Below are 19,427 nucleotides of genomic sequence, written 5' to 3'. Positions count from 1 at the left end.
TTTGCTCCTGCCTGCTCTTTTTTCTTTTTGTTTGCTGTTGCAGTCACGCATTTTAATTAGTTTTTTTTTCTTTCCTTTTGAAGTAGAAACCAAATCCAAAGTATGCTTGAACAATTGATGCTTGAAATGGGCGTTGGAGGGAAATGCTGCGGTGGTTGCCTGTCAAAAAACTTTCAAACAAATGTCGCTCACATGCCAAGCGCACACACATATACGCATTTTTTTGCACACACTTACAAATACACATACACATACCCATACAGATGTGCAAAAAAAAGGTGTTGAGCATTAACATTTCATGTGCATAAACAAATGAGTTTTCAACGCCAAGTTTTGATTATGTAAGCCAACCAGCCAAGCAGGAAATTTTATTTTACATATTTGACGTTTTTTTTTTAGACATTTAAATATATGTATGTAGATGGTTTTTTTTCTTTTTGTGGCCATGCGCCAAGAAGTATGCCATGCAAAGTAGCATAAAAACTGGACAAGGACCAAGGATTGCGTAGCATAAAATATATTTCGCATAAAACAAAGAGAAAATACTTTTTTTTTTATTTTATTGCACTGCGGCTCTATGATGTAGAGAATACCTAAAAAATAAAAAGGTTTCGGAGTTTTTCGTAACAATGAATATTCAATACTCTTTTGTAGCATTTCGTTCGCAGATTTAAGACTTTGAATTAATCATTTTATCATTTGTTTAAATAACAACTGAGAAAAAATCTGATAGCAGACGTACCTAAAAACTTTATTGTTATTATATATTTTTGTATGAGCTCATCAAATTTCTTCTTTCTTCAAACTAAAATTCTTCTCGAATGTAGAGTATAAAAATTGAAGTAGCAAATCCTACACAAATGTATTAAAAAGTTTGCAGTTAAAGAATGAGTTCCATATTTATATAATGTACTTTTAAATAAATTCTTTTTTCATTTTTAATTCCTTAAACTTTGAGAGCTTACTGTTAAGCAGTGCTACAATCCGCAAGCAGTTAACACGCTGTAGAATAAAATATTTACAAGTCGTAAAGGAATTTACTTATACTTTATTGTTTTGACTCTTTGTCTTGTCTGGCCTTTCTCATTTTTGTTATTTTTTCTGACATTTTGCGAGTTATTTATTGGTTGTTTGTTTTTTGTTAGGAAAACTTACCCCGCCACGTCCGCCAGAGCCTTCGCCGCTATCATCATCAATATAAATTTCTTCTTTGTTGGCTAAAATTGACGATGATGAGGATGGTGATGCTCCTCCTGCTGGTCCTATTACAGCTCCTGTCGAGGGTTTCACAGATTTCTGCAAATACAAAATGTAAATTTTTTTCTTTGTCACAAAAAAATATACCAAACTTTTTTAATTTGCGTCAAGTTTTTATTTGTATTTTTTTTTTCGCCCGTTTCTACTATTGTCAAAATGCAAATATTTTCATTTCATTAATTAGAAAGAGAGAGGAGGTTGATTGTGGGGAAAAGTGAGAGAGAGAGAGGGAGAAGAGGAAAGCGGGGTAGAGTGGTAGACTTTTCTGTTTTCTGTTTTTCAATTTCAATTTAAGGGGGACTCGTGTTGGCGGTTGACGAGCCTCCCTCCTCTCCCCATTCCCATCAATAATTTTCTGCCATGAAAATTGCCAAATGACCGCAAATTATTGCAAGGCATTTTGCAATTAATTAAATGTACGAACAATGCTTTAACAGCAACAGCAACAAACAGAATATGAATGGCAGAGGAAAAAGCGACAAATGCATTTTTAATGATGCATTCTATAGAAATCTACAGAAATCAATGGAAAATGTTCGGCAAATGAAAATAAAATGAATACGAAGACATGCATAATTAATGAAGAAGTCAACAGTTTATGGACGAAAAATACATGAAAAGCCACAAACGGGGCAGAGTATAACGAGAAATAAATTCCATGTGCAAAAGTCCTTAAAATGCCTCATTACTCAAGTGTGCCTAGAGAAGCACAGCAGGAAACACACTACAAAGAAACACTATAAAATTCCATCATCATCCATGATGACATAGGTATTTGGGTTAATGTTTGTTACAAAAGCATTATTAGAGTCAATTTAAATGTGTAGAAACTATTTTGAAATAATAGTTGTGGAAAATTAATTGATATTTTACTGACCATAATGACTATTAGATAAATTAAGAAGAATATTTCAATTCGGTTCTCATTTAGCATACGAGAAAATTTCGTGAGGCTTAAATAGCTAAATAACTTCTAACTGATGTTGGAAGAGCATCAAAACCACAACTAACTTTTTAAACTAACTTTAAGTTCTTGGTTAGAAAACGTTTTTGCCAAGTTCGATAATGAAAAAAGAAATATAGAAGTGCTACAGGCCCAAAACTATCGATCCCAATTTTAGTTGTGAGAATCATTTTATAAGCTTCGTGGTAAAATTAAGATTAAAATGGAAAGCCCTTTGGTAGAGCTTATATAAATATTAACTGCTAACAAACTTAGAGAAGTTTTTGAGATGATAAGATTATGAAAAATTGGTCCTGAGTTTCCAATAAGTTAAGAACCTATAAACACCCGATTCTATGTTATGATGTGTTGAAAGTTTTTAACCAGGAAACATAAGAAAGTCAAACATTGAGCACCGAAACTATTTAATCAATTTCAAATTAAGCAAACAAGCTAAAACAACTTCCATAAACATTAATTTTTCTTTTGATTGCCAAATTGATAGCTAACAATCAGTGAGTAAAATGATGAAAGCTTTTATGATAAGAAAACTAAATTGATTTTGAAATTAAAATCACTTTATCTTATGAAAGCATTATGTTGACTTAACTTATATCAAGTTGGGCAAAAGACCTCAAGTTTTTATGCATCTGCCAAAACATTTTCATTTTTGGCATTGCACTTTTCTCGACAGAAATTAAGTTAGCTGCGTCTTTGCGCTTTTCTTCAAAACACAGATTAGCGCAGCATAAGATAGAAGACAAGTTTGTGCAAAAGTTTAACTTTGCCAAGGAATAAACAAGGACTAGGAAAAAGAACATAAAAGAGAGAGAGAGAGAGTGAGTGAGAAAGATAGGTAAAATCTGTTGCTTGGCAGGTTGAGACTTGTCAGTCATTCGCCTTTATATACGTTGCGGTTTGCTCCTCCAGGCATGGCCCCCCTAAAAGGACTAAGCAAGTTTTCTCGCCCGCACATAGGTGTGAATAACCGCTGGAGATAAACTTTTGTAGGATGTTTTGCCAAAGAGCGACGTTTTGCGGTTAGCTTGTTTGGTTGCCTGCCTTTTCTGTGGCCAGGTGACAGGTCATTGAGAGTGGCAGAGAAATATTTATGCCACGTCTACCCGCCCACTCAAAAACGTCTCTTGTCGTTTTCCCCCATGTATATATATAGAAAGAGAAAGAGACAAACAAATTGAAAAGTGTTTCATTTCGACAGAAGCAACAACAATAACAATTTGGCATCGCATTCAATTGAAAGGCAATAGAGAACGACATTTTTGCGTTGCTGTTTGCCATTTAAAAATAGTTTTTCGCGTTGGTTATCTCTTCTTTTTTTTCATAGGGGTGGAGCTGAAAAGTGGTGGGGCTATAAATCAATATCAAATATTGGCAGTTTTATATATATTTATTTTCAGAAACAATTTATATACAATAGTATTTGCCATTTGTCATTCATTGGGGAGTGTGTGTGCCAGTCTCTTTGTGGGTGTGTGTGTGTGGCTGCAGTTGACAAATAAAAATGTTTTTCTTTCAGCTTTATTATATGTATGTATGATGACTTAAAAAAATAAAACTTACACGCCACTTAATGATGTAATATTTATGCAATATATTTTCATATGCATTTTTTATAAAACACAAAAAAATAAAAAAATAAATGTTGCCATTTTTTATATACACGAACATATCAAATTAATGGACAGACATATTGAATAACTGAAATAATCGTAATTTAAATATTTCATGCTCATTTTGTTAAACGATTAAAATTATCTTCATGTGGTAAAAGGAGAAAAAACTTTTGTTATGCTCAAAAGTAGGCAATCATTTTTTGACAGGTTAGCTGGAAGCGCTTCATTTCTCTAGCTTTGAGCGAATGACAAATGCAAACTAATAATAATTTTAATTAAATAATTTGGTTCATTTTAATATAATTTTCCAAAATTTTGTAGACTCAGTTGGCACGTGATGTGATGACGAGCAGCACAAGTTGAACGAGTTGTTTGTGTATCTAGGAGAGGAATTTAATGTGTGGCAGGAGGCAAGCAACCAAAATTTATGAGATATTCGAAACCACTCATATATGTATGTTATGTGTTTTGCATAACAAATAAGAAGATTCCATGTTTATAAGTTATAAGTAGAAACAGGTTCAAGTCAAATATTGAAACATCTTACATTTCTTTCTAATTTTGTTTGTAAAATAATGCCAAAAATAGAAATTTAATATTACATTTTGTGCCTTTCCAATTATTAAGCGTATCTACCAACTTAAAGTGATTTATTTATACTCTTTGACCTCCTTACGAGTGTGTGTCAAATGAGTTTAAAAGTGCTGACCTTTTTATTTTTGTGACTAAGCGAAGGGATAAGCAATCACCTAACTCACTTTACGTTTTCGTTATTATGGCGAAAAGTTGAAATGATTTGTCCATCAGTAAAGTGCTTTTAAAGCAAAACAACAATGAAATGGTAAAGAAGGGACTCCTAAAAGTAGGCAAAAGTATTTTGAAACTATGACCAACAACTCGTACAAGTTGGTGGTCTGTGTGAATCAATGATGACAAGGCAGATAAATAGAGGATAATGATGATTATGATGATGAAGTGTTCAACCAAGTGAATCGAAGCCCAAACAGTGATAAATAAACAAAATATTCTGAAGACGAAAGCAAAGCAAATCATACAAATTTCTGGCCCACTTCACCACCCCCTCTTTAGTCTATCTCATGTGGGTCATTAAGGTGTCAAGAAGGTACAAACTGTAGGAGCATAGCAATTGGCAGATGTAGGAAAAGAGCCCACAAAAATAAAAGCAAATCAAAACTTATTATGCCACACACACGCACGCACACACACACATACACACACGCATACCACATACATATGAAGCCCAGCAAAAAAAGAATTTGTTGCCTACTTACATATATATTTTATTGTTGTTGGGGGAAAACTTTTATGTTTTAGGCTGGTCATAAAATGCCCCAAAAAGTCGAGAAACAACCAAAACAACAAACAAAAACAAAACAAAAAAAAACTAATTGAACAGACAAAATTAGAAGGCAGCTCATGGGGCAAATAAATTTTGTGATGCGTTGAAATATTAATTTGCCTAGATAAAGGTAAGGTAAATGTATATATGCAAATCGTAAATGTTGAATCCTGCAAATTAGTTGTTGGTTCTTTCGTTTTTCGGTTTCGGTTTCTCTTTTTCCTCTTTTTTTTTTGGCAGCGCACTCAAATGTAAATAAGGCTCTAAGGTATGCGAATCTTACTTTCTGTGTGTGTGGGAGTGTGTGTGTCAAGTGACTTGACACAAAGCCAAAGGCGGAAATTGCGCACACTCACACACATCTACACACACACACGCAAATACCGAGAGACACAAATGAATTGACTGACAGTCAGACACTAAAAGAGACAGACAAACAGTTGGACAAGGCAGAAGTATGCCACACAGACACACACACATAATAAATATATTTTACCCACACTCTCACTCACACACACACAGGCATACAAAGTATAACACTGACCTACAGAATTTTCCAACTTTTACTACTAGCCAAAACTTTCTTTTATAATTCTTACCGTTTTCTTTCTTTTTGTTGCTTTTGATTTCTTTCGAGTTTTACTTTTTTTTTGTTTTTCTAATTTTTTAATGCGTTTTTAATGTTTAAATGCTTTTGTATTTGTGCGTTTGTAAACGTGTGAGTGTGTGTCTGTTTTTGGTGGAAGCGTTTAAAGCGCCAAATGCGCTTGCCGCCGCCTTTTGCTAGAGGAAACACAACCGTCGACTTCACTAGAAGATTGCCAACTGACAGTAACATACAAAACGCTATCTTTTTGCCACACACAAAAAGGCCCCAAAGAGAAAGGAGCGAGAGAAAGTGGGGCCGGAGAGAAGAGGAGAGGAGAGAAGAAAGCGTGTGCATCGGAATGTTGTGATAAACACACACAAAACCACACACACCACCATTGCTACTCTAACTGTTTCTACTTTTCTGGACCAGCTGAAATGAAACACATATTGAGAAAGGAAGCTGTGAAATTCTCTCGCTCTCTCTCTCTGCTTTTTGCGCATGTTAGGTAAAAGGTCGTAAACTAAATAAGGAACCAGTGGTTCCGTTCTTCAATTTTAAACATGTTTAAAAGTGGAAAACTTAAACTTAGCATTATAAAAACCAAACGATAAGGAAAAATGCTAAAAATTTGTATTTAATATTTTCTAAAATGCTTTAAATTCCTTTTAAACTATACAATCGAAATTTACAATCTAAATAATAAGTACTTAATCTAAAAATTCTATTTTATATTTTCTAAAATTTATACTTTGAAAAAACTTTGTTTTAATTGAAATTCTTCAAAATACTGTTGTACTGTGAAAAAGTCTGTTATATTTTTCAATTTAAAATAATCTAGTCGGAATAGATTTTTTATATCTGTTCTATCATATTTCCATACAAATATCAGCACTTAATATGATTTTAAATCGTTTGTCTTTTAGACAGTTCATGTTTAATATCAAATTCCAAAACGGTTTCTAAATTAACCTGATTTACATTTTAAAATGATTGAAAAAATAGAGGTAAATTATCTAGAAGTTTTGAGAATTAGGTTCATATATAGTCTAAATTTGAGACTTTACAATTTTGAGTTATAGTAAAAGCTTTATACATTGGCTAATGCACAGATATCGGCCAAGTAACAACTTGGTAATAACCCAAACTATTAACTATTAACAATGAAAATTTTTAAAAACGTTACAACGGCAAAAGCTTTATGCTTGAAATACTGGGATTTGAATCAAAGTTTGTTTGTAAGTTTACATAAAAGTTTAGGTCTCGTTGAAGCTTAAAATTGAAACCAAAGTATAACAAGGACTCCGGATAAAAGCTCAGGTTCTGTTCTGAATTATAACCACTTTCACATCCTTTTTAAAAGACCAAGCTTAAAGCTTCAATGAAAAGTTTTTCAAAGGCCCTAAGGCAAATATAATTGAATTGAAAGAAAATTGACTGCAAATTGAAAGACAATAATTTTAATTGACTAAGAATTGTGACCAAACCGTTAGCAAATAAAAAGGGCAAAAAGATATATATATAAAGATATATATACTCCTTTAAATTACTGTTTAAAAGATGATATTCTAGCGATTCTAATATGTCAAGTCCCATTACCATATACATATGTAAGTCCTACGAACTTAGTAACTAAAAGCACTTCTTCTGTGTGTTTAGGTTAATCTAAAAATAATTTCCATTCTCCATTATTAACACACGGACAGCTGTGGGGTCCTTTGTGCTAAAAATTCATTTCAATTTATCAAAATTTCATTTGAGAATTAAAAATAATGAATACAAAATCTGATTGTCCTAGCCAAATATTTTTTCTTCAATTAAAGCAAATTTTCGCGTCGTTCAACTGAAAAATGGAACTGATTATCACCAGCAGAGGCAGAGGCAGACACAGAAGTCGAGGCAATGGCAGTCTGGCATCGTCTGGCAATTTGAAAATGAAGAAAAATTAACAAGCCAACACAAAGTTGTCCTTCAATTCCCTCCCGCCTACGGTCATGTGCCTTAAAATGCCTGGCTGCTGCCTCTTGCACTCATTTCCCTCTGGCCATTGCCGAGTGGAGAGGAGAGTAAAGGAGGCTGCTGTCGCAACGCATAATGAATTACAAGTGTCCATCTTCATAAAACAAGGCAACGGAAGGTGCTGTCAAAAGGACACAAGCAGAACACCCGAGCTCACTTGCGCCTTCGTTCTAGCTAGCTTCTTTTTTTCGAGCTTTTCTTATTAGTTTCGTTTAATTTGACCATAAATTACAAAATTTTTGTTGTTTTTTATCTAAAAAAAAAAAAAATTCTGTTCTTTTTTCTGTTGCCGCCATCTAGTTAATACTTTTTAATGATTCTAAAACCGTCGTCTTCTTTTTTTGGCTTACAAAGTTGGAAAGAGTGGCTATATATCACCATAGAAAGCGTCAGAGCGTAGAAACTGCAATTTCAGAGAAAAGAATGAAGCAAGTGAAATAGGGAGAAGAATGAGAGTAAGAACGAGAAGGGCCAATTAAATGGGGCAACTGGCAAGGACAAAGCAAATCAGTCGTCTCAATGACAGACCGCAAAAGAAAGTGTGAAAGAGAAAAGCCAAAAAGAAATGTACAGAAAACAAGACACAATTCACCTTTTAAAGTAAAATTGATAAGAATAATTGTAATTAAAATCCTTGGCATTTTTTTTTTTTTGGTTTTTTGTGTTTTTTTTTTGGAGGACAAATTTGCTGAAATTTAAACCAAAAGACACAATTCTAGCTAATTAGAGAGGAAAAGATAGCATCGTAAAAAGAGATGGATAAAGAGAGACATAGAGAAAGAGAGAGAGAGAGGGAGAGAGAGAGGGCAAATAAATAAGGAAGAAATGAAGAGCTACATAAATTTAACACTTGATTAATGTTTAACTCTCACGTATGTATAATTGACCAACCAAACAAATTCCAGAGAAAATCCACAGAGAAAGACGACTTTGAAATGCCCTATAGAATGAAAGACTTACTTATATATTTATAATGTTTTTGATTCCAAAGTTTTAAAGCTTATTGTGAATTTTTAGACTTTACTTACTATAAAATACAAACCCACGAAGTTTTTTTTTGAAATCATCTCATTCTATCTTTAAACCAAACAATTCTCTAAGCCAAATACAAAGTTATGCAAACGAAAGGTCAATTTAACTAATTTCTAATCTAAACCAACCCTAAAATTTGGCCATCTTTAATATGCCTGATGGTTAAGGGTAGGGCAACAAAAACGTAAAACTCCCAACTTCCAGTTAGTCCTATCCTATGACCTGACTTGAAGAGCCGTCACCGTCGCGACAACATAAATCAATTTTAATTGCTTTCGGTCAAATGTGGAAAATTACATTTTAACTCGGGGTTAAAAAATATATTGCAGCCAGTCAGACAATTGATCAATAACATGTCCAACGTTTAACCATTTATTCTCGTTAGCGTTTGCCAGCGGCGCTTAAACAATAGTCAAAAATTAATGACTAACGAAATTCAATTGCCAAATTCAATCAACACATGCGAAACTCTCCCTGGCTCATTTTCAAATATAAATTATGCAACAATTTGACAATTGCCAGTCAAATGAGTTAACAGAGAGAGAGATAGAGAGAGCAAATAGGAGACAGAGAGAGAGAGAGACAGAAACATAGAATATCAGAGTGAATATGTATATTGAATAGTTTTCCAATATCGTAAATAATTTACTTTAGTATTAAATGTATTACGAGATACTCAAATCCAATTTAATATCAGTTTAGAATTCTTAATTTCTACGAATTTTACAATTTTATAGTATTTAACAGATCTAATATAAGACCCATACGATGTATGTATCTATGGTGGTTATCTGCCAATATGACCTTTTCGTCCTTAATTCTATTTGAAAATATAATTTCCTTAAATTAATATGTAGTGGCATTTAGCTATTATATAATTTAGAATAAGTTCTTAGCTTATCAATTTGAACTTGACTTTATCTATAAACAAAATCTGTTACATTCAAATCTACTACTATAACATAGGTCTAAGATTTTGAGGCACTTAGACCATTGACATACAATATAGAGTATATTCACAATATAGAGTATATTCACAATATACACACAATATTCAGTTAGATGCATTCAAATGCTAATAATGTAATTTTTTTTTTTGTACAATATAAAGTTTGATTTTAACTAAAATTTCTAGTTTGGCTAATAAATTTAAATTCAATAGAAAATCTACATATAAATTGTATATAGAAACGTTAATTTAATTGAAACCAGTTTGTCGTTTACTGAAGTCAAGCACCTGCTGTTTTTCTAGGTAATAAGATGCTTCACCTCAGTGAATGAGCAATGGGATGATGCCTGAGCGAAGTGTATGAACAATAATAAAGTGGCACCTAGACCAAAGTCTGTGGTATATTAAGTTTCTATCTCTTTTTATTGTTCTGACTGCTTGCTACTGATTAGGTAAAGTAAATATTACCTAAAATTGAATACCAAATGGCAATTTAATGTTATGTTCTAGTTTCAATTCAATTTATTGATAATAAAATCATTTTGCATATACATAATAGACGACCAAACAGGAGTTTCGGATTACAAATTTGGTTGTCATAGTTCAAAGTTCAAAAGGTTTCCAAATTATTATTATACTCTTTAATTAGTTAGTCAACGGGCGATGCGGATGTCGATGGCATGCCGATGTCAATGCCATATTGGCTGGCCACAATTAGTAGGCATTATTAAACACAAATATAGTAACAACAACAATAACGGGCACACAATAACAACTTTGGTGAATCAACACAAAAAAAAACAACACACACATAATCAGAATGTGAATAATTTGCATATAACAAAAATCCAATTAAAATATAATAACTTATTTAATTAAATTTATGCCACGTGCATTATAAACAAATAATAATGACAGAAAAAATATCAAAAAATTTAAGGAATGAAAACAAAGTATACACTTGGCAAAAGCTTAAACCAATTAATTTTTAAGATTTCTTCCGGTTATTAGTTTGAATAAGTCCTAAAATTCGGAGAAATGTTTTATTTGAAATTGTTCTTTTAAGCTTATTAAAACTTTTCGGTGTTAAAACTCAAAATATGATCTTGAATTGCACAACTTGGGAAAAGCATTATTTTAAAACACTTAAACAATAGTTCCTTTTCATTTCTTATTAATTAAATAAAAGCAAGCAAAGTCTTCTCTATTAAAAATGATTTTACTTAATTTTGCTTTTGTATTCAAGTTTAAAAATCTTCATGATTATACATGGTTAAAATCAAAACCAAGCTCAAAATTCAAATGTTAGTTTAGAACACTTTGTTGTGTCCCCTTTTTGACTATTTCTAATTATCTAATTATAATTTCTAATTAATACGAATTTCTCATGATAAGCTAAAGAGTAAATGGTTCGTTTCATAGTCTCACTATGGAAAAATTACATGTATTATAATTTTTTTTTGGATTAATTGAACTTCATAAACATCCAAGAGCTTTTAAGTTCTGCGCCATTTATTAATTGTGTGAACTAGTTAGTTTATAATATTAATTTTTATTCATTTTCATTTTATAGTTCTATATTCCATTCCGACTTGTTGTCCGAGAGAAAATAGTTAATGGGAATGTTAAATGGTTCTGATTAATCAATATGTTTAATTTTTATCATTTGTCAATTAATTAATTTATGATTATTTCAAGTGTAATAAAAATGTTAATATGTTTAAGTTTTGGATAACAGCAACATTTTTTGCATGTAATTAATTTCATAATAGTTTTTTGTGCATTTAATGATTTTTTCCTCTTGATTTGCTTTGGTTTTTTTTCTTCTTTAACTGGAGCTCTTAAATAGATGGAATAGATGGGCCCCATAAACAACTCCAAGTAATATTTAACGCATTGTGCGTTGCAAATATTTTCACGGTAAAATATCTACACAGCTCTTCTGCTCTATATATGTAGAGATAGGGAGAAGCATAAATATGCCCTTACATATGACCCCTTCAAACACCGCTTCAATTTAGAGCTTGTTGAAAATAAAACGCACATGCCCATAGAATACAAGTTTTAATTAAGTTAAGCGGCGCCCATAGTTAGAATATACCTACATACATATAGGAGCGAGCTAGTAGAGTAGATGGCGGTACATGAGTTTTGAGTTGATTACATAACAACGAACTAACCACCCACCCACAGCACTCTTAGTACGCCCAATGACCAGAAACAAGCGTTGCAATGGGAATCTATGACCCACGAAAAGCGGCCACTGCCCTCAGTTACCCCTTCTTCTCTATTATTATCTAGCCGCCTACCAACCCCTCCCATCCACGCCGGATGTGGGGTAGACTGTCTAGCCGGCAGTGTATACATGTGTGACACGACGAGGACACTAATCAGCGATTATGCTCACCCAGAGAGACAGAGCCAAAATAACAAGGATTGCAAATTGGTAAGAGGAGAGGAAGAGCAAGAGTTTGCAAATTTAGCTAACTTCTCCAACCCGCATACACAAAAAAATTGTTTAAACAGAATTGTTGGCTCATTTTCTTCTACTTCTGCTGCTGCTGCTTAGGTAAACATAATTTAGTTTTTTCCTTTTGTATCTCTTTGGAGAAAAACAACATGTGTTTTGAGTGTGTGTGTTTGTAAGTGTGAGTTTGTGTGTGGGTAGGATTTTGGACGCATAAATTTCCCTAAAACGATTATAGTAAAAGATTTTTGCTTGTGTATATGTTTTTCCCATAGGTGTTTGTGTTTTTGTGTGTGTGTGTGTGTGTGTGTGTGTGTGTGTGTGTGTGTGTCTAAGGCTTAGTTATAAATAATGTAACTGCTAAGTCCTTTTGGGTATTTACGCCTTTTGTTGTTAACAAAGTTTTCTGTGGGTTTTACTTTCTACCTACTACCTAGCCGAGCTATATAGAAAGAAAAGTCAGATACAACAGCAGCAGGCTGCAGAGAGAAATACCGAAGAGCGAACAAATTGGGTTTAAAGGGGGTCGGGGGGGGGACTAGCTAAAATGGAGGAGCAGAATCAAGTCTGTCCTGCAGTTAGACTTACAGTTAAGTTTGAGTTTTGTTTTCATTGCAATAAAATAATGTTTTTGTTTACCAGAAAGTGTATTTAATTAAGAATAAAATGCAGTCACAACGACAAAGCAGAAAACCCAGAGACGAGACATAGTAAGAATGATAGGGGGGGGGCGAAAAAGAGAAGAGGAAAAGAAAATTCTTGTAGAGTGTCTCCTTATTTAACAGACTGATTAAATTAGAATGCGTACAAATACACAAGACACACACACACACACAAACACATATAAAATAGCAACAGACACATTTACTTGTGAATGTCAGAACAAACAATGATGGCGAATGACGGGGTGGGGGCGATAGCAACAGCATCAGAGGGCATAAAGAAGCCAAAATAAGGGTGACATATACACTTGAAAAATAAAACAATTTCATTTAAACTACAATGGTTTAGTTAAAGTTGCTAACCAAATTGAATTGCGAAGGAAGAAAGGGGATCATAGCATACCTATAGGAAGAGGACCTTAGCTCAGTTGACAAGTTTCTCTTGTCCTTTTCTGCTGTAAATTGTCATGATTTATCCTTGTCTCAGATTTCATTTTGGCTTTGAATATTGAATTAAACGGATTTCCTTTCATACACCGAGGCTAACAGACTAATATTTCTGATAATTATGAACTGAGATTTTTGTAAGCAATAGTATTTAAAATTTATCCAATCCATTAAGAAGATCTAATACTTTTAATTTACTTTATAAAATGCTAAAAAATGTCAATAATTCAATAACAAAAGTTTCTGTTTACTAACAATATTTTAAAATCAATTTTGAGATTACTTTTTTATGGGTTTTGTCACGCTTTTTTCACGATTTACTAAACTTGTAGTCCCTTTACACTACTGCAAACTTATAAGCCAAGGATAAGTACTATATAAGTTCACAATTACTATACGTATTATGTACTTAATATACTTAAGATAAGTTCATAACTAATTATGTTGTTACTATATTTAAATTAACATTATGTAATTGAAATCTATAGTATTCGGACTGAAATAAAATACAAAATTTATCAATTTTTTTTTTTGTTGTATTAAGAAAACTAAAATTAAAAATCGGCTTGCATTATTTTTTCTCCTAGAGAGGCAAAAACAAAGGTTTGATTTCATTAAAAAAAGGCAGACAAAATTAAGAGAAAACAAAATTTATTTTTTTTTTATATAAGTAGTTAAAAAAGGAATAGTTCTTAAACTAAATATAGAAAGTTTTTCTACATGGTCCAAACAAATGGTGAAATGTAAGTTGGATTAGGAACTGAGTAACTGTGAACGCTTTTTGAAATATAGAATATATAGTAAGTTATGATTTTCTGAGATTTTATCTGACCAAAGCCATACAATTATAGAGGAATTTTTTTAAAAGTTTCTTAAAGAAAATCCAGAAGTTGAGGTGGCTATAGACGTTCCGTTACAAGAAGATACTCCTCGAATGTTAAATAATAGACTCAAAAACTATTAGTGAATTTTAGATCCACGCTTGTCACCTTAACTACTTCCTATATTAATGCTTCTTCATTGCTCAAAACGTGCTTTCTTCTTAATATTTAAACTTAAAGTTAAAGCCTAGAAAATTCCTGATATTCCGAATATCAATAGACATACATATATAGAAATATACACAAATTGTCCATATCAAATCAAGTTGAATTTCTGTTTTTGAAATTTTCTCCTTTTGTGGTGTTTTTGCAAGTGCAGAAATATTTCAACTTGGCTATTTTAATGAGTTGCCAATTAGCATATCACACACATACACACACACACACAAGCACAGATACTAACAGAAGCATAGTTTTAGCCTGGCCACAAGAGAGAGAGTGAACCAGAGAGGGGGTAGAGAGGTTGAGAATGAATGAGAATGTTGATGATGAGGGAAGTGGCATGGTTAAATGCAGCAGCAATAGAAAAGTGGATGGTTTGGTATGGGAATGCATTTTATTTCACACAAATATTTTGCCTTGCTTGATTGTTTGCTTGCTTGTTTAGGGCACTCTCCTTTAAAATTGCATATATTTAAAAAGTTTTAGTGTTTTTGTGCTGATGTCGCTTTTGTTGCTGTTGCAAGCAACAAGCAGCAGCAAAACATTGGCGGGCCTCTGTCAAATCACCAAAACTTTAAACTGATGTCAAAACGCAGAAAAAAAAACTTACTTTTTTCTACTGTATTTGTGTGTGTTTAAGTACTTGTGTGTGTAAGTGCGTATGCATGTGAATGTGTGTGTGTGTTTTATTTTCAAGCGTCTTAACCTCAAAAGTTTTACACTTGCAAAATGCATGTGGCACTACACAAAACATATAACCAACCCCCACACTCCTTTTTTTTGCCTTCGCCTTAAACTGCACTAATCCCACAACTTTACAATATAAACGTTTTATGCAAAATTCTGTATTATTGTTTACAGAGCAAAAGAGAAAGAATGAGGAAAACGTGTGTGTGTGTGTGCGAGCGGGAGAAGAGTTGGTAAAATTTCTGCACTCGACATGCTTACAAAAAAAAAACTCTACAGAAAATTACAACTAGCCAGAGGAAAAGTCAAAACATTTTTGTGATTTTTATTACAAAACTTTTACACCTACATACTGACAACTCTCCCCTCTTTCCCTTTATCCCTTCTCCACTTCTCTTTTTTCCTTATTTATCTGTTTATTTTCTTTAAGCTTGTATCCTATATTTAATATGATCAAGGCAGGTAAACTGCTTAAATAGCCATTGGCCAACGATTTGCTAGCAAGTGGACAACTTTCCTAAAAAAGAAAGAAAATTAGAATTAGAGATTTATTCGAAATCGAAAACGGGAAAAAGGGTGAATGTTTTAGAATTATAGTACGAATTTAAAGCATTTCCCTTTTTTTTTGTGAAGCAAGGTGGATCCACCTTTTAGTCATCGTTTTGCATCAAAAAATATTGCATATTTACGTAAACAAAAAAATTTACATACACATTTCTATATTTTAATTAGTTTAAATTGATCTTTGACCCAGTTGATTAGATTAGAGGGTACAGGCAGAAAGATTCATGTGTCTATCAGTTTAGACATTTGTCATTGCCCAGTTTCCGTTTTGATTATCTCAAGTGTCAATTTGATGCTAAAAACGTTCATGAATTTGCCGTTTAACTAATTAATAGTCGGGCAATGTCAAAGTCAGGTGTGTCTGTGTGGGTGTGTGGGTATGTGTGTTCGTACCTAAACTTGTGTGACTGAGTGTGTGTGCAACCACAAGAATAACTGTCTTTATGGCTGTTCGTCTGTCTATCCCGCTGTCTCATTGTGTCTTTGTCGTTTCTCTCTCTCGACTTGTCTCTGGCTTTGTCTGTGTGTGAGTGTTTATGTGTGTCTGTAGGGGGTAACATTTTAATTAGAGCCAAATGGGCAAACTTCCCCATTGGTTCTGTCTCTTTTACGCTTTTGGCATAAGCCACAACCAAAAACTTAAACACACAGGTACGCATTTTAAATAGACGAGGGTAATTTTGTCTCCATAAGTATAATTAAGGACAATTCTTGAGTTCAAGAACTCATAAATATTCTTCATTTTTTTCATTTTAGTCGAAATTATTCGTATTAGAGGCTATTGCCTTTCCTGTTGAAAAATATTAAAAATAATAATGAAATCTTTGAATCTTTAATTCATAATAACTTATTTAATTTTTTCATTCAACAAATTATCAAATAAAACTTTTCAGGACATATTGACTAACCCACATGTTGAGCTAAAAGCGTAAAAAAAAACAATAAGATGTTCTTTTAATTTACATCCATCTCCATTTTAGTAGAGAACTTGGAATTTAATTAAAAAAGTTGAATGCATAGAATTTGTTTTGGTCCTTTTGGCAATGTTAAAGTTCATAAATTTTCATGTAAATTTCCGAAGCACTTTCGCGACTAATTAAAAAGTTAAATTTGTAATTCTATACATTTAATTTTTTTCTGTTTGTTGTTGTTATAGTAAATTTTAAAGTTTTGTTAAGTCATGGAAACAAGGAAGGATGGGGTGAAAGATCAAATATTTATTCTGGTATAAGGATTTGATGGAATTCTCTCCATTATTATTTACCATGGCGCCAAGTTGTGTTTTTTTTTTTTTGTTGGTATTCCCTTTTTATATATTTTTTTGCTATTTATCGCATCATCAAACATTTTGATGTTGATTTATGGAAAATATATATATACCATTTCTTTTTCTCTCTTTCTCTCTGTCTCTCTTGTTCTCTCACTGGGTTATAAAATGAGGTAACACCGCAAAAGCAAACAGACCCAAATAAACACCGAGTAAGAAAAAAATGTGTAACAAAACGAATCGAAAGGAAAGCTAAGAAAAATCGAGCTTTGGCCCTGCTGCTTCTGGTGCTGCTGTCATTCATTTTCTTGAAGTTTTGGGAATTGTCCTGGCGATTTGCTTCTTCAAGCGAAATCATCATCATCATCAGCAGCATGGTTCAATACTCTCGCTCTCTTTCTCTTTCTCATTCTCAGTCTGTATTCTCTAGTTTATATTACAAAAGTTTTTCTTTTCGTTTATTCTCTTGATATATATAATTTATTTTCATTGCAATTCTCGCTCGCTTGCCTTTTGGGATTGAAATTTGATTTTTATTTGACATGTTGACAGAAAAACGTTATTTTCTCTATCATTCTCGCACTTCTTTTGAATTTTTTTTTGCTTTTTTGCCCACCATTGTCATTACTAGTCTCATTCTTATTCACATTCTCGTTCTCATTTTCATTCTTAATCTTATTTCTATTCTCATTCTTATTCACGTTCATTTGACAGTTTGAAAAAGTTTGGTCATTAAGCTGTTGGTTGAAAAACTAATTAATATGTTGAGCAGGTAAAATCCACAGACAGGTTAGCAGCAACAGGATATATAGCTTTCTCTCTCTCTCTTTCTTTCTTTCTTTACTCTTCTGGCTGCATTAGAGATAAACATACACACGCACACACACTCCATTTCTGCATTAATTATGCGAAAAGTTTTTGCTGCCATTTTTGGTATAATTTATACCCTAGGTAAGGGCATTACACAATTAATTAAACGTTGATTAAGCAAACAGTAACTATCTTATGCATTTATATTTACAAAGATTTATATTCTTATTCAATCATATTCAACACTCTTTTTTTCATATGAAGGTATTCTAATCCTAGATAAACTAGCTTTAACATTTCAAGTGTAAAGTCTTTTCACATAATATGGATCAATAAGAAGGTTTTAATAGAAAGAATCTTCTCCACATTTAAGAGATATGAATTTCCTTTGTTTAAATCAAAGGTTTTTGTTTAGTAAATCTGACTGAAATTATAGGATCTAAATATATAATCAAGTATTCACCAATTCGATCAATAACTTTTAAAAGTTTATCTCATTCTAACTTTCTCTAAGAAACTTTATTTGGTATAATAAAAATTAGAAGCTGGAAGTTCGGTTTGAAAGATCTTTTCCATATAAGAACGATAACTACATATTGCGGCCTGTTACGAAAGATTAAAATTTAGCTTCACGACAAAAAAAAAAACATTAAATGTTGATTCAAAAATACTTATTTTATAATAATAATGCAATTGTTGGCCATAGAAACATTTATTTCGTTTGAGTTTCGAGAAGAAGATACCATTATACACCACTTGATTAAGAAATAGATCTGATAGTTTATAGAAAGGGTATTAAATCTACCACATTGTCAAGTAATCTCTTAAAATTCGTGTAGTTTTTTATTTTTGGTTTTAAATTTTGCTTATGGCTTAGCGCGTATAATCCTTCTCATTGAGGAAGGAAGCGCGGAAGACGGCAGGCAAGTGCCTATGTATGTGTTTTTTGAGTGTATGTGTTATATGTGGGCTTTATTGGATTTCATTAATTAAAATGTGTTTGTTTATCGACGCGTCGATGCGTACGTGTGTGTGGGTGTGGAGGTGTAGTTTGTGGTGTAGCAACAATAAATGGCACAAGTAATTAAATACCATTGCAAATTTACACCTCACTTGTTCAAGCGCAAATCATTCCATCTCATTCTCACTCTCTCTCCCTCTCACTCGTTCTCTTTGTCACATAGCAATTTAATATGTTTGTCCCAATTTTACTTACTCTGCGCTTTTCTTTCGCTATTTTCATTATTAATGAGTTAGACTAGGCAGATCCGTAAAATTCTAAATTATGCACTAAAATCCCAATCAATGAGCTTGGCGACAGAACAGCAGCCATTTCTATAACTTTGCATATGTATTGATATATATATGTTGTATATATAGACCTGGTACATCTATCTCATTCACTCACTCTCTTTTGCTGGTTTTCTGGTTTTCCGTTTTGCTATTCATGCATGTATGTATATATGCGTATGTGTATGTGCTTACACGGATCATTGAGCAACGCGGATGCGGAAAACGCGCTAGAGTTTTCCCCCCTCCCGCCACCACACACTTGTATGATTGTATGAGAGGGTGCCAAACGGATTGCAGTTCCTGCCTGCAGACTCAATCGAAGAGTGACTACTCTCCAATGCGGCATCCATGTACTAACCCAACCATAATTAAGTTATGCACAAGGGTTTGCCAGCATGTTGAAA

At 32.8% G+C, this 19,427-nt stretch overlaps 1 protein-coding gene across 5 annotated transcripts in view; it reads right to left on the bottom strand.

The window, feature by feature from the left end:
- LOC6638263 (syndecan) overlaps positions 1 to 19,427 on the bottom strand; it is a 128,457-nt gene that overhangs the window by 24,162 nt on the left and 84,868 nt on the right. For all 5 annotated transcript variants that reach the window (XM_023176313.2, XM_023176308.2, XM_023176309.2 and 2 more), the window contains exon 3: positions 1,156 to 1,296. In XM_023176313.2, the coding sequence (XP_023032081.1) occupies positions 1,156 to 1,296 (141 nt within the window). The remainder of the gene's footprint in view (positions 1 to 1,155; positions 1,297 to 19,427) is intronic.

Source organism: Drosophila willistoni (assembly GCF_018902025.1).
Source record: "Drosophila willistoni isolate 14030-0811.24 chromosome 2L unlocalized genomic scaffold, UCI_dwil_1.1 Seg139, whole genome shotgun sequence".
NCBI classification, from domain to species: Eukaryota; Metazoa; Arthropoda; class Insecta; order Diptera; family Drosophilidae; genus Drosophila; species Drosophila willistoni.
This window is presented reverse-complemented; position numbering and strand designations above follow the sequence as displayed.